This window comes from Struthio camelus, chromosome 7 (genome assembly GCF_040807025.1).
Source record: "Struthio camelus isolate bStrCam1 chromosome 7, bStrCam1.hap1, whole genome shotgun sequence".
NCBI lineage: Eukaryota > Metazoa > Chordata > Aves > Struthioniformes > Struthionidae > Struthio > Struthio camelus.
This window is the reverse complement of record NC_090948.1, coordinates 21,934,062-21,958,061: the sequence shown is the minus strand read 5'-3', so window position 1 is coordinate 21,958,061 and position 24,000 is coordinate 21,934,062. Positions and strand designations below refer to the sequence as shown.

The following is a 24,000-nucleotide window of genomic DNA, read 5'->3' as shown; positions in this document are numbered from 1 at the left end:
TGTGGTCTGGGGAATGGGGAGCTCTGATTTGCATGGCATCAAGGTACTGATTTGGGAGAGCTTTAAACTCACACTTTAATTTAAGCATGCTGGAGACTTGTATTTAAATATAATTTCTCAATAAGAATACTTTCCTGAGTTGGGACTTCAGAAGATTCCAACTACTTTGCTACAAGAAGCATAACCCATGTGAACCTGTGGACCTTAGAAATTGCTATGACACCTACAGGAGGAACACAGTATAAAAGCTCATTAGGTAAGTTAAAACATTGTTTTACATCATGTGGTACAGGAGGCCTAGGCCTAGGCCTAAGGTAGGCCATGAGGAATGCTAATGGTCATGCAAGAGGTATCTAAGAAAACTAAAAGTAGTTTAATTTCAGTATACTACCTCAGAATACTCTGCATATTGCAAAAATTCTTTTCACTGGTAGAATAGTTGAGTTTGAAATCAACATTTTCCGCTCAAACCTCTATCGTTTAGGAATTTGATGTTTAACTGTGTTATTGGTCAGCAGTGGAACTTGATAGCGCTCTGAACTCATCCACTAGAAGAGGATACAGCATGATAGTGTATTATATAACAAAAATGTTACCCAGATAAGAATCCGAAAGTCAGGAAACATTCATGTTAAGCTGCATATGCATTTTGCACCCGCATGGGCAATATGTAAAAGGTTTGCAGAACACTAGCTCCCCATGTGTAAGGTCTGACGTAGATAAAATCACTGTATATATACACTGTGTATGTATTTCAGATGCAAAACTAGACCTCGTTCCTTTCGTTCTACACTTAACAGTTAATCCACTTGGTATCTATGGCCTTAGTTAATCCTCTGAAAAAACTGTAGTCTTGATTTATGTGCTTTGTCCTTTTCACTCTTGGAAATACCAAGTCCTTTGCAAAGATTGGTTGTCTCATTCTACAAGAAGAATAAATTAGGTGAAAGATATAGTCTTGCTCAGCTTCTATCAGCAAGTATCAGCGTTAGCACCAGGATCTGACACTCCTAGTAACAAACATCACATTCATGCTCATTACTTACCAAAGCCATTCTTAGGGTCGCGTTTCAGGGTGACACAAATGATTTCTCTTTCTAGACCACTTAGCAAAAGTTCCCTTTGGACTGGTGATCCAGGCGCTGCAGAAACAAAACAGCTAGAATAAATGCAGATGAGTGCAGGGAGACAGGAGATTCATGTAATATGCACAATTGGGGCTTTAAAAATTGAATATATATTTTATCCTTCTTTTCAACATTACCATTACTTCTGAATTAATTTAGTTCAGGAAGGAAGCTCAAACAAGTGTTTGGAAATTCCCTTTCTTTAGAACAGAATATATGTAGAAGAGGAAAGCACAGTAGCAGTGTAAGCACCTCCTATATTCTGTCTATCATTTCTGGGAGAGTACACTTCAGTCTTGTTAAGAATATGATCTTTAAAGAGTCAGGCACCCAATGCCCATTGAACATGAGGGGAATTTGGAAACAAAACCTCTTATACATTCCTTTGGAAACTCTTGTCGTAGGGTCAGTGGGCTCTGCAGAGCCCTCTTGGCTATGTAATTATAACCCCATCAGCACTGATTATGATAATGGCTTTCGTAGTGCAACACTATTTAGTACTGTGCAATTGCCACAGTGTGTACACTGTGTGTACAAGTACAGTTCTAACTTTAAAAGGAACTGGACAAATAATCTCAGCTTCGTATGCCATAGATCTGTTACCTGTGTTCGTTCGATACCAAGCAACTAGCTTCTGTAAGAAAATGAGGTGTCTTGTGCTTCTTATTCCAGTTAGTTGTGTCATGCAAACACAAGCACAGAGGAGGGAGCTAGAACATGTTTTGTCTCATGTATCATTTAATGAATTGAGGATCTCAAAGGCAAACCAAATATTAGGCATCATTGGTGGAAAAACTTGATCATCAAGTCCCTTACCACTGATCCTGATGGAAAGGAGGAGTGAAAGGGAAGAAAACAACTTGTCTTGCTCAGTCCTGGGTCAATTCCCAGGACTACAAGTGGCAAAAGGTTATTCTTTGATCTGTAAATAGAATATATTTTGGTCTTCTGCCAGTGAATCAATAAATATGGAAGAGTACCATCTCCCTTCATGATTATTATACTCACTGCTGATAGTGTTCTGAGTTGAATGGATAGAGAGGTAGTCATAACTCCTTTGCTTTCCATTCATATTGATGTGCATTTCTGATTGGGATAGTCCTGATGTAGATCTGCAGGGGAGCAAATGAAGACCGAATTACAATAACAAATCAACAATGGTATTCGGCACTCTTCATTGTCATTAGTCTGTCAGAGCCAAGTGGGAAATGCACACATTTATAGCCTTTCAGCAGGTCTTCTCATCTGTGGGCCACATTTCATTGTAGGGGACAGCACATCCTTGCAAGCATTTGCTTCCACATTCAGCTGCCATTAGACCCCTCACATGGTGAGTGCTCCCCCCTGTATTGTTCTCTGAGCTGAGTGCAGGCAGCAGGAAAGCACAGCATAGTCGCAGCATGAGTCAGTTAGTCCTGCTGTCCATTTAGACAATACTGAAAGTTTTCCTGGTAGTTCATGTTCTTCTTGGCTCTGTTGTACTTCATAGCACTCTAAAAGGCATTAGAATTCATCAAAAGCCTTGAAAACTGTTTGCAGCTATGGTAACCACCTACGCTCTGATGAATATACCGATGTGAATGAAAAGAGAGAAATTCTTATACAGTTTTCTGTGTTTGCACCTTTAGACCAGGGAATCTATTAGGGAAGACCTGGTCCAAAACAGCTTCCACCCTGCATTCAGTTTATATACTGCCTCTTCCAGAGAAGGTACACATACATTACAAACTTTACTTTTGTTCTGCCTTATTTTTATCCTTCTCTATATCCCAGTAAGTGGTTCATTCCTGAATCCGGTACAAATTTAAACGTCAACTCTTTTTCAAATTCTTGCGTGGTAGATTGTCAGCTTCCTGCCTGTGTTTGCACTGTTGCTGGCACAATGGAGGCCCAGTCCTGACTGAGCCTTTTGGTGTGACCACAGTAAATACTGCAGAAAAATGTCTGGCACCTCACAGCTTACCTAAGAAATTTGCAATGATATAGTCTGTTGCTGAATATTCTTAGACATTTAGAAAAAAACCCAAACCTACCTGTCGAGATTACTTTTGTCTCTAGTCCTGTTGCTGGTTTCCACACTGAGGTTATCACAAGATTTGCTCATCATCTCAGCAGAAAGGTTTTCCAGGTTTGTCCCATACAGCACATTCTCTGATCGAGACAGTCTCTGAATCAGGGCAAGGTGTTCATGCTGAGTTGCATATGCAGAATTTGATTTATCTATTTCCATAAATTTACTGTCCTCTGAATAAAAAGGGAAATTGGGGGAGGAAGACAAGATAAATCTACTGACATCATCCCATCTTTTAAAGTTCACAGCTGCCTCTGTCTAACCTTTTCAACATGCCAGCAATAAGACTGACGTCACAGATACATTTGTTCTGGTATCATTGAGGATATCTAGGCCCTGGATTGAAAGCCCTGTTTTCAATCCATTTATTTCATAGGAATAGGAATATTTATTCTGTATTTAGATTTCATTTCTGTGAATTATACTGCAAATTCACTTTTCACAAAGACAGATGAAATGTACAGCCATATATAATTTAAACCTGACTATCTCTCTAAAGTATGTTGGGTAAAAATTCAGTGTATGGAGAAAGTTCTGTCTATTAGAGACTGAATCAGCCAGGTTGGTGGTTTCCCACCCTTCACAGGCCCACCACTCCAACACGGGTATGTCTGAGGAGAGAGGAGCACTACAAACACACATTCTCCTAAGATCAGAGAGGGGCCAAGGAGCTGGCCGTTTGAGCTGAGTGATTTGGACAAGTGAGTTTGAGTGGGGTACCACCCTGGTGGCAGTGTTCGGTATCCCATTTGCCACATCTGTGCGTAATCTGCTACTTTCTTAATGCCATCTGGGCCCTGCAATATATGAATCCACAGCATTATTCATCTCAAAAGATTTTATTTCTCTGAAATAACGTAATGCTGGAGGAGGCATTGGTCATTTATTTAGATTCTCATTTGATGGGGGGGAGCACCCCGTGAGGAGATTTGAAGGGGACAGGGACAGCAGGCAACTGGGGACATGTCTAAGTGAAACGAGAACCTGCTTGGCACGGGGTAACACAAATATGGGCTTTAATTCTGCTTACAGAATTAAAGAATACAGCTGACCTCCAATGTCTTTCCCTAACAGATACTAGTCTGAATCCAACTTTTAGAACATTACTTTTTACAGCATTAAGCCTGGGCTCCCTCTTTCCTCAGTGATTTTGGTTGGAGGTGTTTGTGAAGGCAGCAGAAGGGTTAACTGTCCATATTATTAGCACAATCTGAGAGTTGCCATGGTGATATTCAAAGTTGGGGGTTGCTAGCAAATTTTGAAGAGATTGTGGTGTATGCATCTGCACTGGGCAGCAGAAGGAAGAGAGTTTTCCTGTTGGCTCATGCAGAAGGAGTCTTATCATCTTGTACAGTCCTTTAAATTCACTATTAGGACTCATTTGTATGCTGCAAATCACAGTTCCACTAAGCTTTGTTAGAAACTACAGGAGCCCTAATAAAGAAGGTGCCTTGAACGTAAGTGTCATTGTAGCACATTATGAAACAAATTTGTGCAAGAAAAATTTCATTTTTTGTGAAAGAACTTCAATGAAAAAAAAAAAGCTATGAATTGTATGTCCCATGTTATATCCTATTATATAACTTCATTGCCAATGATTTTAAAGTTTTCCTAGAGGAAGGAGGATCCTAGTGGATATAAAGCATGACGCTTGGATTCTCTTCTTCTGCTGTGACTCATGGGGTCAAATTTTCAGTGAGTGCAGATGATTATGATTCTGTTCAAGCCAATGGACAAGTCCTAAGCTGGTGAAAACCCATATTGCTCCACTGAAGTCAAGAGTGGTGCAGATTTATGTCATTTGAGGCTATTTCCTTTCTCTTGTGCCTCAGTTTCCCCAGAATTATCCTCACTCATCTTCACAGAGCATGCTGAGAACAGGGGAGGAGAAAAGCAATGTAACTGTCCTGGGTTGGGCAGTATCTCATCCAAGAACTATGAAAAATCTGAAGTCTCAGGAGCTAATAGTCAGGTCTTCTGCAGACATGGCAAAACATAGAGGAAGAGAAGAGCAGCTAACACCTACATAGTTGAGTGAGCGTGACTGATGTGCCTGTGGTTCAGTGGTTTTGGTCTGAGTTTGAACCATAGGGCTGAAACCTTGTCTGAGGCAAAGATATCCAATAGACTAAATTCTGCTCGAGTGTATCTGGACACTGTAGTTATTCTTTGTGTGGAACAATTCTCAGTTACGCTGGGGATAAATCTGATCTCTTCCTTCAAAATCCCCAGCAGATTTCCTGAAGTGAAGTATAATCAAGCTTTTTTAAAATCTGAGTTTAGCTATATGATGTTTATCACCAGAGTACTCACCTCCTCCCCGCACTCACACACACACGCACTCGCACGCACATACACACACACACACACACACACACACACACACACACACACACACAAAAACACAAACTTAGACTTACAGATTTTTAACTGTGATGTAGGAGGCATGTTTTTCCGCTCTGCAGTGGGGAACTGAAGCTCAAGTGAAACTGATGCGGCAGGTCCTCTGGTTCTCAGCTGAACTAAGGGCCATTTTTCTTCTTTGAGTTCTCCTCTCCCCCATAAAACCTAACATTGTCCTATGGCCTGTACAACAGAACTACGTTTATAGCTCACCTGATGAAGCTTGCCGAAGTTGCCTAGAATTCATCTGCGCATTGAATTTGTGTTGGGCGGAACAGAGGTCCAGTAAATATTTACAAGTCTTTGCTGTGTCAGTAATGAATGTGTGTTTCTTGCCACTGAAGCTGCTTTCAATCATGAATTTTTTTCTCTGAAGGAAAAAAAATGCATAGCTTGTTTTATATAACATATCAGTCGTAATACTGAGGCACTGAAAGTTCACCTGTATAATCTTGTTCATTTGTCCAGATATATTTATGCCTGGCTGCATGCCTTTTGGGTGCAGTAATGCCTATCATAAAATAAGTAGAGTGAAGTGTCTGTCTTTCAATCCTAACAATCCTATGTTTAAATCAAGAGCCTTTAGAATTGGCTGCATTGGGATCAGGTTAATAGGCTTGGCAAAACTTAGCCCTAAACGTGCTAAAATGTTTAAACCAACGGAATGTGAAAATGAAAATATCTTCAAATGGGCTATTTGGGAGGGAAAACAAGTTGGGAGAGAAGAACACTGTGTGGTGGTTGGTTGCTAGACCTCTCATGGCAGAATACCAATTTGCAGGGGCTGTAAGCTTGTCACCAATATTAGTTTCTTAACGAGCATCAGCATACAAAGAGATGGGGATGGGAAAAATGAGATGTAGAAAGAGAGAGATATGATCCCGTGACCTGCTGTAGAAAGGAAAACACGGGAGAAGAGAGAGAGAAGTAAAGGGGAGAGAGGAATGAGTATGGAATATGCTACAAAGAGGTTTAGCACAGCCCCTGTAATAGTTAACACCATATTGTTCAGTTTTGCAGTCATTTGACTTAAGCCTCCAGAAATGGGTAAAAAATTCCCAAACTGAACATCACTAAGAATTGGTATTCTTGGGATTCACATCCACATTCAGCCTTGATTTGGGGCTGTTTTCAAAATGGACATGTCTGTACAGAATAAGTTTAATTCTAGCTCTAAATGCAAGATATTTATAAAAGGGACAGACAGAATGGGAATAAAGTAGTAGAGAAGAGGTTCACTTTTTCCCAACTCACATGAGCTGAAATTCTCTCTGTTTCACGCCACTGGAATCTTAAACTGGCAATTCTTGTGTGATTTTTGACCTCATATACAATGATGCCTTTGGCACAGATTCCCAGGATGATGTCCCCTCCTGCTGTTTTCTTCTCTTGGGACACTCTATAGAATAACACTCCATATTCAGGAAGTTGCTGAATCACCTTTGTAGAGGAAAAGTGAATTATTATACGTTATTCAAAAAGAGGCATGGCGGAGGGGAAGGTAGATTGGGGGTGGGGGGGGGAAATGGTTGTGGGTGTCTGTACTGAATATTCTTTCACTCTCTCTAGAAATCTGCGGAAACTCTTACCAAATTTTCATCCCTGTTGCCTTATCAAATGCCTTACCTAACATGGTGAGTCATAGAGCCATTCCAGGCATGAATTCTCCATGTGTAAAGTTGAAATAACACTTTCCCACACACCTTGTTTGAAGAGGTAAGAGGATTATTTAGCTTCCTGCACACTAATCTAAACATTATAGTGGCACTGAGGTGCTCAGTATTACTGCTACTTAGCACTTGTGCAGATCTCCAGATAGGAATCTATGCAGGATTAATGCTACTTGACTGATGTTAAACCGTGTTCCTTTCCATTTTCTTTCCTGTCGTTGTTTTCCTGAGCAAACCCAGAAAACATGAGGTATAGTAAATATGCTGATGTTTCTAAAACTGCAAATGCTTTGGTGCCAGCTCTACTCTGACATTGTTACTGGCTTGTGTGCTTTCCTTTCCATAGTAGTAATGAAAAACTGGAAATCTTAACAGCAAGGAAGCTGCAGCTCGTAGCCTTCAATAAGCTCAGGTACCTACCCCTACTCATTCTTCACTATAATCTTTTAAAATTAGACATTATAAATTTCCATTGCCAGGAGTGTTAAGTTATAGGATTTGTTAAATTGTGCCCCAAGGTCAAGCTTAAATATGATGACAACTTTTGAGGGAATTTTACTGCCCCAGAATTTCCCCCGATCCCGGACTTGGAGTAAAAGACCTTGAGTAAGACTTCTTTCTTCTTTTTTGCACAGCGCTCATTACTGGGAGAAAGGCAAGTAGGATTATACTGCAAGGGACTGAGGAGCCAGCTTCTGCCCTTGCCCTGTAGCAGCACGCAGAGGAGACTTAGAGGAACCTCACCCAGAGGCTCTAGATGTAATTACTTATCCTTCTTTCTCCTGCACTTGGCCACAAAATATTAAAATGTGACTTAGATCCCACAGTCCCTCAGTGGGATATGAGGATGATTTTCTGGCCTCTTTTGTGATCTGCAGATCAATGTGAGTTTTTTTATAATCCATTTCTTTCTTTCGAAGCTAATGCAGGTTCTCAAAATGGCTTTTCAACCGTGAATGGAGATTTTCATTGACCAAATTAAAACACTTTAGCAAGATCTATTTTTCAGAAAGTATCCAGAGAAAAAATGTTGAAGTCCTGAAAATTGGGGCATTCATAATCACTAGCTTAATCTTGGCTTTAATTTTGAAGTCCCTTTCATATTTGGCATTTGCATATTCTTGCCACAGGGGCTGTTTTTCTCACTTTATATGATGCATTGGCTCCTTCTACAGACTTACTCATTGAAACAGATACTAACAAAGCTGCTTTTCTTCACTGGATTTGCCATGCATGATGGGACTGTCCTTAAGTCTAAGCTTCAATCTCTTTCTTCAATTCCAGAAACAGTGTTAGATGATAAACTAACGTAATTAAGCAGCTAGCTTAAAATGATGCTATAAATAAAAGTATGTCTCACTGCAGCAAAATGGCTACTGATATTTATCCAGTCTCTAACTCCTGATATTTTTCATATGATGGAAAACAGAGAAGTTGGGGGAGAAGGATGAGAAAATAAGGAAAAAAAATTAAATCTCATATCATCATGACACTCTATATAGTCATGTGAGAGAATATGTCAGACAACTCTCCCCTCCCTTCCAGGGTTTACAAATATTTTTAAACAAATAATCACTACATGTTTAGAAAATGGCTGAACAGCTCCTATAGTTCTAGAAATCAAGAGGGTGTTTATTCCCATGCTTTATAATAATCTCTAATACAATCAATTAGTGTATTTATAATCATCTAGAACCCAGACAACATATCTGTAGATGAAAATACACATTAACCCTAAGCATGTTGAAAATTTGCATTAACGATTTATAAACTATTTATGAAAGGAAGCCTAATATTTAAATGTGATACAGGCTATTTAGGGTGACAGTGTGTGCAGCAGAGTTATATTTTCAATTTTTTGTGGGATATCCAAAGTTGTTTGCTACGTTTAAAATCTTGTATTGGACAAGAAGGAAAGAGTAGAAGACAGTAAATAGAGAAGGACTTTCTACAACAACAAAAAAAAAGTGTTTGGTGTGTGGCAAGTTACCTTTAAAAATTCTAGTTCAGCTTCATCCTCAAAGAGGGAACGATTTATGCGATGCAGTTTAGCAAGTTCTCTTTGTATGTACGCCAGGGTCATTTTCTCTATTCGACTTGCTGGAACGTAGTCCTCAACACGAAAATAGCTCTTTCCATGCATCTTCGGGGGGTGGTGAGGGGAAAAAAAAGGTTAGCTTTTACTTTGTTCTTTTTTGACTTTTCTTATTGGTGCATTTCCATTTTCAGGGTGACTGATACACTGAAGTCACCCTGCTGACATTTCCTGAGAGAAGATGGGAACAGCAGATAGTGTCCTCACAGCTAAATGCATCCTTTGCACCCGTGCTGAGCCCAATGCTTAGAGCATAGACCGCTCCTCTGTGCAGAGGGGAGGAAAGAGGTGGGCCGAGAGGCATGAGTGCAGTCTTGTATTTAGAGCTGGCAGCTGCAGTTGCATCAATGTACATCAATACGATGGGGGACCCAATGCCAGGATGAATCAGACTTTGGTTGATTATAAAGCTAGACCACTCAGAGTTCAATTGATAGAGCTACTCTGATTTATACAACTGAAGATATGGCAGAGAATATCAGTGGGTATTTTCTGCACAATATGAAACTGAGAGAACTAGTTCAGATGTACCATCAGTGACCTTCCTGTCTTTACATCTTATGGATCTGAGCCTACACAAAAAGCCTTTGTGAATTCTGGAGTGTTCCTTTATTTTTATCTTCCATGTTTTCTAATTTCTTTAAGCCCCTCTGCACTTTTAAGTTGTGTCCATTTTGGAAATTTTCTACAGATCTTCTGGAGTTTCTTTCTGGCTAAGTTATCAATGATGAAGTAGCAAGAGTCTTTCAGGAGGTACCTTTCTGCCAGATTTCCTGCTAAATTCATCTGTCTCATTATTGCTCTATAATCAGGCAAATTTTGTAATTAAATTAAATCTGAAGTATGATTACTGAAGGATTTAACTGAAGTTACATGCTATTCACATTTCTTCTTTAAACTCTGTATGACAAGCAAAAGCTGCAAAAAGCGGTGACAGAGATCTTTGAGAATTATTATCTACCCCTACCTCAGAAGCGTAATTGCCAAGCTCTGCCTGTAAAGCCAAAGCACCAAGTTTCAGGGCAGTCTCATTGTTACAATATAACCGCTCTTCTAAAATATCTTTACGAAGCTGCAGGTAAAACTGATGCCTTGTCAAGCTGTGCCTGGAACACAAAAAAGTTTAGGAACATAGCAGGAGCCCTGAACACTCAGGATAAATGCTACTGTTTTTCCTGCAGTAAGCAAAACTATGCACTTACTGGATAACATTAAAGTGGTTGACAAAGAATTTTATCCTTAGAAAGAGTGTGAAATTAATGATGGAGGTTTTTTTCTTGGGTTGGTCATTCCAGCCTTCTGGGGCCACTTTATAGAGTTTGGTCTCATCATCCAAAAAGAAAAACTCTTTACCTGAAATGAGAATTGTAAGTTCTGTGGTAAGTCTGGAGATACTTCAATAGCTCAAAGTTCTGCTATGTTCATTCAGTGCATCACTAGCAATAAAACAATAGATCATCTTCCCTGTGCCTTGGGTTAACTCATTGCTTTGACAGAGAACTTAGGATAACATTTAGTGTGCAATTTAGTATTACAGTTGTTAGATGCTGGATTGGGGTGCTATATACGGAAGCATTCAAGAAGAATTCAAAGGGCTTACATTCAGCTTACCACTCAGGTTCTGCACCCCACTGCAATCCTTGTGCCCTACACACAAGGTATGCTTCTTCCAGGTGCCTTAGAAGTGCTTGCCATCTGAAAGGGGTTAGGGAAACGTAGGACTTACAGGTGAAGTAGCTGGGCCTGTGCTCCAGCTTACATCTAGGAGCAAAGACCGTCAGCCTGCCTCACTGCAGTGCTTCCTTGAATTTCTGCTGGAGCAATGGGGCTCGCCATTATTCCAGTGTAAGGCTGGGCCAGAGCCTTTTCTGCATGGCTGTGCTAGTACACAGTCCTAGGGTAGACATGCTTTACATCAGTGCAGTGCAATTTACACCAATGTACCTTACTTTTGCTTAAGCTTTGGATCTGCTTCCATGTGAGGATCAGGATCTTAGAGAAATTCATTAATAAGGTGACTACAGAGACACTGTCAGGAGAGAACTGGTACAACAGTTAGCTGTATCTCAGTACCTTTCAGATAAGCCAAGCCAAAGTAGAAATGTTCCACTAAGTTTGCATATGCCACCACGGTGTTGAAAACATCTCTTGCCTTAGACTTGATGTCACATTTCACCTCAAGGCACTGCCCGTTGAGCAGAATCACATTGAGATCCCTTTGGGACAAATAGGATTTCCCTTTTTTAGTCTAAGAACATGTAACAAAGAGTGAAGAATGAGTGCCAAGTTCAAGCAGAAGTTCCAAAGCATTTTTTTAATGAGGCCCCTGAGTTTCCTGTCCTTACACTACCTGCTGGAATTGGTCACAACACTATGCTGTTCCTTGCCTCCCTTATCATAAATTAATGTCCCAAACATTTCCAGTTTTTCAAAAACCCAGGGAATCCCAAGAAGACCGCTGAGCATTCTCAGATTCTAGAATCACCAGGGTCATTCTAGGTTTGAGGGTAATTTCAGATTTTCTTTACCTTAATATCTATTGCTATATGCTGTCACCTTTTTACTTATCTTAATGAAGAGTAGAGGATGTGCCTGCAAACTGGAGGAGTACAATATGTTGGCTCTAGATGTCATATTGCATGCTTGCTGCATAATCTTATTCTCAAAAGTCTTACTAAAGTGAGCATTCTTAGCTGAGAAGGATAAACTAAGCTTTTTTCACACCATTCTCAGCAACAGAGATGGCTACGTAGCACTGAGAATTAAATGCTCTCCTTTTCGAGTCTCACTATCTCTGCAGGAACCCCAACTTGGCTTGGGAGGAAGACATGACAAGGAGCCTGGGGTGGGACTGAGATGCAACTTATAAAGAGCCCCAACTAAAAGGTCACTAGATTAGTCCTAAACTCTTAACGGTTATACTTACCACAATTGATCCAGGCAGCTGTAAGGTCACTGGTGGTTCACTAGACAAAATAATAAATTCTGGACCTGAAAACTGTGAGGAGGGAATTTAGAGATTTAATAAACATCTCCTTAATGTTAAGAAGATCTCAAACACCAGTACCAATGAAACCTGTTTCCCACTGATCTGTATGCTGTGGCTAATTGACTTCATATCTAATAAGATGCGAACGCTGATTGAAGACTTCTCTCTGTTTGGGGTTTCTCCTGTGTGGACTTTCTGGGGTCCAATTAGGAGTGAGCTCATGCTGAAGCCTTTTCTTCTGTCAATGCACTTACAAGGCCTGTTTCCTTTACAACCACCTATTTTCATGACACTTATAAAAACTTTCTTCTGAGACCTTTTCCCCTTTGTCAAATGCGCCTGAAAAAACATTTGATTCCCAAGCTACTATGAGGACAATCACAGACATGTACACACATACATAGACACCGTTGTGATGTCATAAGCCTGGCTTCCATAGGAAACCAGACTAAATTGCAGAACTGCTTCTGCTCCCTTTGGTGAGGGTTGCCTGATACATGTTATTAGCAGATCTTGTATTCTTTTCCTTTAGTTTCAGTAAACCTTAACAGCACAAGATGATTTTTTTCTTTCTGAACATCTAGCTCAAGTTTAATTGTTTTGTAAGTTTCAGCACAAGTTGTTTGACAATTTGTGCAAATTTTTTTCGAAGGAATAACACTGATCTGCATTTGAAAAATGTCAAAGTTCTAGAGCTTCCATTAAATTCTGGAGAAGACATCTTTTATCATCCCCGTGAAGAATATTATTTAGCCAGCCTTTCCTAGGACTTACTGGCTGTGGTTCAACACTATGCTAAGCATAACCGCACAGCCAGTGCATGGTTTGACGTGCAGAACATGTAACCCTCCTATGTACCACAGTAAGTCAGTGACAGAGCTATGAATAAAAAAGAATCCTATGTTCTAAACGTTAAACTACACTGTCTTCCTTTTCAGGCTACTGATATGGAAATCTTGAAGCACCAAACAATTACTAGGTGCAGACATCCAGCACAGGAAACTTTTTCAAATTCACCAACATGATGAACACAATTTTGCAGGCAATCGCTGATATTCTGTCAAGTATCAGAATTATTAAATGTCAGTGAATACCAAATGATTAAAGGCAGTCCTAGCTAGACCTTCTCAAAGAAGCCAGAAGCATGAGTTATAAATGTCAGGAAGACACAATATAAAGAAGAGCTTGCTATTTTGAGCAGTAATAATTTAAAGACCAGGCTCTGGCAGCTGCAGAACAGTGTATAGCAAATTAGATTAGTTCCTGATGTGATAAAAAGACAAAATTAAAAAAAAAAAGGTGCACTGTAGAAGAATCTCAAATGTTATAGCCCTGTCCTCTGTAAACCTTTACTCCCTTGTATCATCTGACCGTTTTGTCTTAAATTTTTATTGCTGGTCTCTCTTTATTCATGTTACAAAACCCTACATTGTGTTTTGGCAGCATAATACTAATATTTTGAAACAAATCATAAATTTTCTAAGAAGAAGATCTAAATGGGTCAAAGGACTAAATCATGGAGAATGGCTGGAAGGATCCACATCTTACTACTTGCAGACCTTTACCTGTTCCCCTCTCTGCTGCAGTCATTTCAGTCTGCAGCAAGGATCTAAAAACATAGATGAATCTGACAAAACCCAGCCTGTAAACCACATGCCCCCTTCCAATAATTTCTTAATTCTAGCCTGGTCCAGCCCAGAGCCTACATTCTGTGCACTCCTTCTGTAATGCATGCAGCTATGGCTACATGATATCTTTGTACTGTGCATCTGTCTGTTTTTGTTTGTTTTTTGTTTGTTTGTTTGTTTTTGAATGTCTCCAGTCTGTGCTGGATACAGCCATTTTCTGTCATGAGGGAGGGTTTGGGGAGGGGAATGCATGCACTCATGGAGACCTCTACTCCATTTCTTTCTTCTTGTTGTCATCATGACAGCAGTCAGTCAGACGGAAAGGAGCATATTTTCTTTTTAGAGAAGGAAAAAAAGATAATATCAAATCATGATGAGTACAGCAAAAATTGAAACTTATAGCATAGACCACCACTGGTGAAAATCAGCTGTAACTTTACCCATACCAGGGCCAACCATTCCTACCTCTCCTCCATCCATAGCTATGCTGAGGGTGAGTCCTTTCTCACAGGAATTTCCACAGTATGGTATCACACCGCCCATATCTCCTCTTCTACATATAAACCCCTGCTTTGATGATGAACTGTCTCAGACTTGAATAATAAGATCCAAAGCCTGTCTCCTGCAGCATCTGCCTCTGATTCTCCCAGTGGTATAAAGAGGAGTTAGGAAGTCATGCACATATTCTGAGCATTTGCTCCAGTGTGGGAGTACAGCAGAGCCAGCTTGTTCTGTGCCACCCTTGATACAGTCCCTGGCAGAGGGTCATCAAGTAGGGAGGAGAGGGCCTAGAAATGACCCATTGCAGCATTTTGTATAGCTTTAAAGAACTATGGATGTGATGTTGGTTTATCTTAGAAACAATCAGTCCAGAGGAATGGCCAAAGAAGCATAAAAATTGTCATATCTTTTGTTCTGTGCCTGTGCAGTACCTAGCACAACTGAGACCTGGTGAATGACTGACAATCCTAGTACGGACGTATTAAAAATAACAGCAAAGAAATCATTGATTGCCATGCTGTGCCTTAGTTCTTTTCTGTCTTTCACAATACACTTTCTCTTAACACTTGTTGGACTCCTTTTGAGGAACTTAATTACTATTCCATTGAAAAACTTTAACACGATTAAAAACTAAACTTACATATAAAAAGATTTCTTTAGAATATCTAACTGAAACTCGTGATCCTCAAAGTTCTACCAGTGATCCATCTTGAGATGGGAGAGAATGTGAAGTACTGGAGAATGGAGAGAGGCACTAATTTGAAATACGGATATAATAATGATAGCAGCAGCAGCAAAGGAGCATGCAAGTTTGATTCACTTGCGCTGAAACTGGGGAGGGAGATTGTTTGAAGAGCCAAACTGTCATAAAAAATAAAATGCCCTGGAAAAAGGAAACTAAAATAGAAGTGATTTTCCTCACTCCACAGAAATGTGATTGCTAGGATTGTTTTCAGCAGTGTTATGCAAACAAAAACAACCTAGATAAAATATCAAAAGAGTCCACGTGTGTCTGTGCATGTGAGCTTGGCACAAGTGGAAGTACTCACCAGCCTGAAACCTGGCCCTTCTGTTTTCCACAAGAGATGGCATACCATGGGCAGCAGCATTGTGGAGTTTTCTGTGATTCAGTTATTTCTGGATTTTTGTAATCTGACTGCCAAAGAAGCATTATCCTTCCCACTTAACAGAGAGGAAAACCACAAAAATGTCCTACAACAACTCAGCAGCTAGAAATAGACCCTTAGGTGAACCATTGGTTTGGCACACTCACTGTTAGTGTATGCTTTCTATCGAGGCACACACTGTAAAACAAATCTAAGTCCTTTGATCGCTACTGACAAGCAAGGGTTTGGGTTCAGGCTCTCTGTAACTTTCTTTGCTGTGCTGAAGTTCCTGTCAAGGTAGTTGATCAAAACACTCCATATGGTGTTTGCTGCTTGCAGAAATCACACATGTAGGTCACAGAGGATTCAATCCTAATCTTTTGCCTATTCTGTATGTACAAGAGTTTTCATTGCCTTCAGTTCTGAGCTGTTTCTCACAACTGGCTCGTGCCTAATTTGGAGTTTGTCATTTTAGGAGACCCATCTAATGACATTATTCCATAGCCAATATGCACATCATTGGTGGCTGACAACTGGATGAGAGGTTTTTCATTAGAGATATTTACATTTTGAAATCAGGTTATACATTTTTCATTAGTCACCTTTTCCTTCCTTTGGAACAGACATTTCTGTGATGCAGCAGCTGCTGTGTAGTCCTTTGTAGACACAGAGAAGGTGGAGCCTGAACTCAGCAGGTTATGTTTGCTGTTCTTCTGAGCTCCGCTAGGGATTTCTTTTACAGCGCTGACTGACCTTCAAAGGAGATGTCATAGTGAGCAATATATCCAGTTGTGCATCCAAAACAACGCGGAGTTGAGGACAAAGATCTTAAGGTAAATTGAGTACCAGGATCTTATGAAATCCAGGACAATAGCATTTTTAAGCTATTACATGATGTTGTCTTTACAGAAAAGAATTCAACAGGCATAATTTTGCTGACATCCTTTATAAATAAATCTTAAACACCCTTTATGCAAAAGGAGTACCTGTGAGCCAGCTCGAGCTGGTTTAAGTCTGGTGAAGCCACTAGACAGAGAATTCAGCCCGGGCCCTTTCAGAGAATTCTGCAGGGTGGAGTCAGTTTCTCAGTCACTATTTTCTACCTTGAGGTCACAAAAAAGCCTCAGAAAACACTAACATTTCTTGCAACATTATTCAGAATGTTTCCAGGAAGGGTAACTAGATCATTTGAATACTAATCCATTAGAGTAAATTAATGTCTTTGGGAGCTGAGGGAATTTTCAATTTAATTAAGAGAAAGATTAGTGTGAGAGCTCAGTTCGGAAAACTGTGCTTATATTGTACTTTCAACCCATAAAGTAATGGTGTCTTCCACAGGAGCAGACAAATGTATGCTGAGAATAAACTTGTAATACAGTATATACTCATCAGTGAGGAAAGACTTATTGATTATATGGTAGAGACAGAAAGATTGACATGGATTTTAGTTAATTGTATTTTTAAGAAATGGCAAAATCACAAGGAAGCTTTTTTGTTATCCCAAAATTTCATCCTTCTCTTGTGCATGTTACGGAGTTGCTTTAGGAAATTCATTCAGGGAGTTTCAAAAGGTTTATAACAAAGTTTCTAGGAGTAGCTTGCATTCCTTTGTCTATAAAGATAGATAGGTATTTCTGTTTCCATGAATGCAACTTCAGAAAGATCTTTTAACTAAGAAACATGCCTGAAACAACCTAAAGTGGCTTTTGTGGATATAAAAATGTGATGAGCAGAAAACCCAAGGCTCTGTATTAAGAAGACATTCTCTCCCCGTGGTAGAGTAGTAAAATAAAATTTCTCTTATTGATATCATTGCAGGTGTATATATGTGTGTGTGTGTGTGTGTGTGTGTGTGTGTGTAGACAGCTATATAAGCATATATATATACATATATATGCGTGGATGTGTGTGTGTGATAGACAGTTCTTCAGAAAAGGTGCTACTGTCCTGCTTCCTGCTGGCAATTGCTTCTTGTTGGAATTTTCAAGGTGTACTGGAGTATCTCACATAGTTCAGATCATTGTGGCCGACTTATCAGGAAGTTCAAACAGTTTACTTGGCACACATTTAATTGGGAATTGATCTAAATGGAGCATTTCCTGTGGGCCTGAATTACACGTGTCATGGTTAAAAGAAGAAACTCCGTTTAACTGGGTCAAGAACTCAATTTAAATGGGATGTCCATAGGGATTACATGGTGCTTATCTGTGAGATTCTGGTCTTTGTGATGCCTAGAGGCTAACTATTTAATATTTCTTCTTTATTTGGAAACAGTCGTGATTTCAGCTGCACTATGCTAACACTCTAGACAACTCTTTTTTGGCAGGAGTGGAGTTTACCTGGCTTTTGTGAAGGAGTTAGCATCAGTTGTGTAAGTCTCAGTTTCCCTTGTCTGTGTACAGGGCTCCTGTTATATACTTCCATGGCTGAAATGAGGCTAATCCTCATGACAGACCAGAGTTTTTTACTGCTTATGTCCCTGGGTTACCTGTAACTCTTCAGTAAAGTGATGGTGCAGGGCTGAGTAAGGTTGAAACAAGTGAGGCAAATCCGTTTTAAGAACTGAGATGGAAATGGAAATTCTGCTGAATATTATGGATCACGTACATGGTCTGTCAGAACCACTGCAGAATAAATCAGGTCTCTGCTAGTATGACAACAGTCCAAGACACAGATCCTACCCAACATCTAAGTGTAGACAAATATGTCTCTGCAAAGTGTCATGCCAGTGAAGGCAGTGACTGTCCATAAGATCTTATCACTCCCTCTCTATGGAAATTGTGTCCTCAAATTTTTCCCTTCCACTCTGTCTGTAGAGCTGCTTCCCAGCTGTTTCAGTCACAGTAAGCCAGCTTAGCTGCTGCTTTTCACCAGTCTGATTTGAACTGAAACATGCTGGGGGACCTGTGTGATAGCTGTGCCAGCTCGTCAGGGGGCAGTGACATCTGACAGGACACAGTGGTAAGAGAGTGAAAATGGAAGGCTTTGGTGCACTTGTTTTGAAGGGATTGTTGATGGCCCAGGCTCCATTTCCCTCACTAAAGCTTTAGGACAGTTTTGCTTGGGGCCAAGCTGAGTCTGGGTGCACTCTAGCTCTACATAAACAGTGTCTGTTAGGATAACAGGTGACAGATTCAGATGGTGATCCAGGCATTTTCCTATGAAGACATGGCCGTGCTACATCTCCCATGCTTCACTAGGTAATAAAAAAGTTTCCTTCTTTTAGGAATACATGTTTTGATTACCTGTTTATGAAGAGTTTGTAGCTACTTTGTGTCCTTGACCCGCTGAGGGTGGGATCCCATGACCTGTGTGTTAGTGGGACTCTTCCTGAAATGAATAAAGGAAATAGCACGACTGAAGCAATCGTAGCAGCACTCAGCGTTACATCCTGGGACAATTACAACAAGGAGAAAATGTTGACTGGCTACTTCCTCTCTTGCATCCTTCTTTGGGCATGATAAATGACTGCTTGATAGGGCTAAGTGAATACTACACCAGCAGCATTCCCAGTTCTGTAGTTATTGTTATTCCCTTTTCACAACACTACACAAGAGCGTAGTTTGGAGAATAGCTACATATGTACAATGCCTATTATTTCCATAGATGTATGGAGGGTTTGTGAAACAGCTTTTGCTCTTCAGAAGTTATATTTAATATTCCTTGTTCTTCTGTCTCCAGGCATAAAATCAGGGAAAAAATGTCATATGACTTCCCTGGTTAATCAGAATAGGATATAAAATCACTGAAATGAAAACAGTTTGTAAATATTCCACTGGTATTTGGCACTTAACTATTTTGTGAATGTCTCTACATCATAAAAATCTGATGGAGATATAGGGATGGTTTTTGAATCATTAGTAAATAAGATTTGAATATTTTTTTCACCTTCAATCAGCTCTGCTGCTAGAGAGCAATAGGCATTGCTTCTTCCAAATATGCAAAAGCTGAAACTTAGAGATAGAACCAGGAACGGTTATTCAAGCTGTAGTCCCATGAATATTTTTTCTAGCAGCAAAGCTATTTTAAAGCCTTTAAAGAAAGGGGAAGGGATTAAATTTTTCTTTGCTTGGATCATTTCATTGATCTTATTTAAAGAATCGCCTATCAAAGTTTTGCACAGGCAAAATTATAGAGATGATAAGTTGAGCTACTGGGGAAGGAATCATTTAGACCAACATTTTTCTGGAAAAATTGTTCATGAACTAAATCCTAAAACCTCATTCTGAATTCCAACACAAAAACATAGCATTGAATTCCAGTATAACAATTACCAACTGAAATTTAAAAATCTAGGGAATCTACTTCTACATTAGTAAAATATGCAGCAAACATCAAATATGTAACTATAAAGAATTAATAACAATTTAAAAACCAGCTTTTTCGAGCTGCAGTCGGTGCTATAGCAGATAAGCTTTTAGTTCCTCAGTAATTTGGTAGTGACAAAACGTGAGACTGTGAGATAAGCCAAACAATGAGGTGTAGTTACAAAAGTTAAGATTCAGTTCTATATTCTGAAACTACATGTTCATAATCCTTTTTAATGAGAAAGCCCTGCAAAACTCTCCTCTCACACTGTAAGTTTCACATATCTGTATATATATATTTTGACAAGGATGTAAAATTCCCCGTAGCTTTCTCAGTCTCAGCTGTCATGGTAGTGGGACAAGTTGGCTAGTTTTAGTGGCCAGACTGCCATGCTTTGATTACAAATCCAACACGTTCCTAGTGTTTTAGGTTGACATGTGGCTCTCAAAGAAGTTGGTCCTATAGATGATTAATTTATTAGATATTAAATGAACTTCCAAAGTACAGTCTGGATATGGATACTGATCTCCCTTGGTAATGGTGCTCTTCCGGGTGGTAATATATCTTTTAGGAGAAGAATGTATTTTTGTAATGAAGGTATGTCTGTGGCAAACAAGTTCAGACAATCTGTTTTTCCCTTGTATTTTTAGAGCTCAGTTTTACAAAATGCTGAGTAGCTACAGCTGCCACTATCTCAGTGGAATGTGAGACATGCACAGATTCACTGGAATGAGCCTTTGTCAAAATTTTGACCAAGATTTTTAAAAAATGGACTTTCGAAACAGTCTCCTGCATCTGCCTTCACTACCTGCCATTTGGTATGTGACTGACACCAAGTCTTGCAGAAGGTGCAGCTTTTATTGCTGTTGATGTTGACTGCAATTCTGGGGCTTCAGAAAAGCGAGTCTTTGACAGGAGGGAATTATCAACAGCAACTGTACCAGTACCCTCACTTTCCTCAGGTAGAGGGGTGAGAGGGTACAGTGCACACTTTTTCCCTGGATATATTGTCTTTTCCTCCATGAATCGACTCTTGGCAGATTTTTGATCAAGCAGTGTGCACCCAAGTTTTTGCCATGGTTCCTAAGGAAATTAGTCCCTTGAGATCGTGCTGTCTATCTGTCTACCATTTTTGCCCAGTAAATTTAGAACTTGTCAAATCTGAAAGAGGGTGAGTAACGTGTTCCTACAAATTTCATGAAAATCAGCAGCTGGATATCAGAAACACAAACGAATGCTCCCCAGTGAGAAAAAAGTGGGGGAAACTCAGCAGTTACCTGTTATTTATGACATCAGTGAACTAACCTGTCAGTGTGCATGTCTTGTTGCATCATAATAGATTTCTAGGATAAAAGCCCACACATGCTTACAGGGCAAATTTGAATCCCTGCCACGGCAGGAGCTAGGACTTTGTTTTGCATGGGGAGCTAGCAGAGGCTGTGTTTGGCCAGCCTCAGCGGCAGAGAGAAGCACGGCCACCAAAGGAGGCAGAAGGAGGAGGTAAACCCTGGAGTGACTGTCACCAGCACTGGGCAGAGCTCTGGGAGCAGCAGGTGGTGAGTGTACGTCTGGGTGTGCATCTGGAGGTTCGGGAGATGTGACCCAGGAAGTGGGAAGAAAGGTTGAAAGGAGAGGGGAGGTGGGCAGCTGTGGACTGGGAGAGTAAACGTGAGTAGGAGTCTGAGGATGGGGAGCTGGCATGGTAAACTTGGCTTTTTGGGAGAAGTTCATGACATTAGGGTAACAGAGAGTTTGTCAGGCAACGTGAACACCCTTTGCCTAGGCATCTCTAACTCAGATTCCAATATAAGCATGAAGATACATAGGCACAGGAGTGCCGCCCTTCCTCCTCCTTAGCTGCCATCATCTCCTCCTCTGCTGAAATCCCCTCTTTGCTTCAGTAATTTTCTCCTACACTGTGATTTAAGCGGCCTGGGAAGGACCCTGACTGAGGTACACCAGAGTGTCTGCACTGAATAGGTCTTCTCCCAAACAGTTGCTTTTATGCTGTTCCTGCCATAAAAAGATTGACAGTGGAGCTGAAGTTCCAGATATGTCCAGACAAGGTAAATCAGAAGAGCAGCGGAGAAACTTGGCATTTAGCACAATAAAAACAACACACAGCCCAGGAAATATACAATGGCTCTAGGACAAAGCAAAAACAAACAAAACACTGAGTGATTTGTTTGTTTTTTCCACTAGATTTCTGTATTACTCCACTTAGATTTGAATTTGTTTGAAGAAACATTACTCCCCACCATTCAAATCTCTGATATTATTTATAGATTCAGCTAATTTCCATGCTGCCATCTTGCTGTGACGTTGCCATCCTGTGTGTATGTGGGGCAGCTCCCTGGCCTCTCACCTGTTCCCAGATCCCATCTGCCAGAGACACGCAGCCAAGCTTTGTCTGTAATCTGCTGTGAAGAGCTTCATCTAGCAAGGGGGCATAAAGCAAGAAAGAGGTGATGGTCCTATATGGTAGCCAGGGAATGAATGTCCTTATAGTAGGACACAGGTAAAAAAGAACCCAGGGTAAAAGGGTCTTTCTTCTCTGCAGCCTCACACAAATACACCTCCCTAGTCACATAACCACATGCGTCTGGGAGTACCTATTGCATGACCATATGAGGGTAGTCTCACATTTCAGGTGACAAAATTACCAACTCAGGTGAGTTGATAATTTATAACCACTGTCTTTCAAGAAAACCTTACCTCTCCTGTGTTCCTGGTTAGAAAGTATCAAAGATGTGCTTTCTGAAATACTATTAGAGTCACTACAGTCCACAGAGAGTTGTCTGTAATCTTCTGTTGACCGACTGTAATTCATTAATCTGGACCCTTTGTCTGGAAATAGAATGGAATATGGTGAATCAGAGACTTTGATTTTAAATCAATGTGTTTGCATGATAAATTAAATGTTATTTGGCTTAACTAACTGTTATTTAGTCCATATCTCCATGTCATACTCTTAACTTCAGTTCCTTAAGGACCTAGGAAAGCTTGTTAACTTCATTCTACTAACTCTGCCCTTTCACAATCAAATTCTGACCCAGACTAGTTCTCATAGTGCTCATTGGCCAATCAGAATAAAACAAGTCCAATATATTAATTGTATTTTGCAAGCCTAACTGAAGGGTTGCAAAATGCAGGTATCCTAGAAAGGAGTTCTCTTTCGGTATATTCTGAGGCCCAAAACCTTCAGCAATAAGTATTCTTTCTGAGTGCTAGGTGGACTGTGCAAGACACAATCCACTACCTGATTCAGCTGCAGAAATTTCTTTAAGGCATCATCCCAAATCATTATGAAGTATACATTTCTGTTGCAGCCTAATTTTACTTTGATTGCATTGTCTCTTTCTTTATTAGAATCCCTGAAGGTGATCATTTTTAGGAGAAAAGAAATGAACTGAAATGCTGCCTAGAAATGTATAGCTCAACAATTACACTTCATTCTCAATATAATCAACATACTGATTCATTAAAGCCCTCAAGCAAGTGTAAGTCATGTGTTGTGAATCCCTAGAAAGCACAGAGATCATGCCGCATACATACTTACTAGAACCAGTGCAAAGGAAAGGGCAGGAATGTGTGGCCAATAGGCAGCTGAAGATGGGACCACCCCTTTTGGCAGCAGTCCAGTTTTCACGAGCTCACAGCAGTTTGAATTTGCAAGTTCAGTCTCTGAATGAGGGGCTGAGCCAATATCATTTGAGACTTGGTTTGTCTGTATGTTTTCAGAAGCAGCTCCTTTTCTTACAACCAATAGTACCTAACAGAAATATTCCATAGGCATTTAAGCATGTGTGTAATTCCAGCTGAAGTGAATGGAACATATATGTGATTTGCTGAATAGGGACTGGATTGCTTATGTGCCTAATGTTGAGCATGTCCAAAAAAAGTCTGCAGACCTGGGCCAAAAGTCAACTCCCCTTCCAATGAGATTTTTGTTGAAGTGAACATCACGATCTAGAGAGCCAGAAAAAATAACTTACCTGAACCTGAAGTCCATATTTAAGTTACAGTTAGAGAATTAGTGGGAGGACTAATAAAATCTTCATCTTAGTCAACTGCAATGTGAAATTAATGTATGCTACTTTGT

The 24,000-nt window shown here is 40.1% G+C and overlaps 1 protein-coding gene across 5 annotated transcripts in view; it reads right to left on the bottom strand.

The window, feature by feature from the left end:
- Positions 1-24,000, bottom strand: part of FRMPD2 (FERM and PDZ domain containing 2) — an 80,324-nt gene that overhangs the window by 39,466 nt on the left and 16,858 nt on the right. For 4 of the 5 annotated variants that reach the window (XM_068950203.1, XM_068950205.1, XM_068950204.1 and 1 more), the window contains exons 7-19: positions 22,614-22,745; positions 18,836-18,920; positions 16,193-16,343; positions 12,293-12,364; positions 11,440-11,614; positions 10,569-10,719; positions 10,334-10,472; positions 9,262-9,414; positions 6,856-7,041; positions 5,815-5,971; positions 3,161-3,371; positions 2,136-2,239; positions 1,047-1,142 (exon numbers count right to left, since the gene is read on the bottom strand). In XM_068950203.1, coding sequence (XP_068806304.1) covers positions 1,047-1,142; positions 2,136-2,239; positions 3,161-3,371; positions 5,815-5,971; positions 6,856-7,041; positions 9,262-9,414; positions 10,334-10,472; positions 10,569-10,719; positions 11,440-11,614; positions 12,293-12,364; positions 16,193-16,343; positions 18,836-18,920; positions 22,614-22,745 — 1,812 coding nt within the window. Of the gene's footprint in view, positions 1-1,046; positions 1,143-2,135; positions 2,240-3,160; positions 3,372-5,814; positions 5,972-6,855; positions 7,042-9,261; positions 9,415-10,333; positions 10,473-10,568; positions 10,720-11,439; positions 11,615-12,292; positions 12,365-16,192; positions 16,344-18,835; positions 18,921-22,613; positions 22,746-23,457; positions 23,542-24,000 lie in introns of those variants that run through there. The other variant, XM_068950209.1, reaches the window with a different exon arrangement.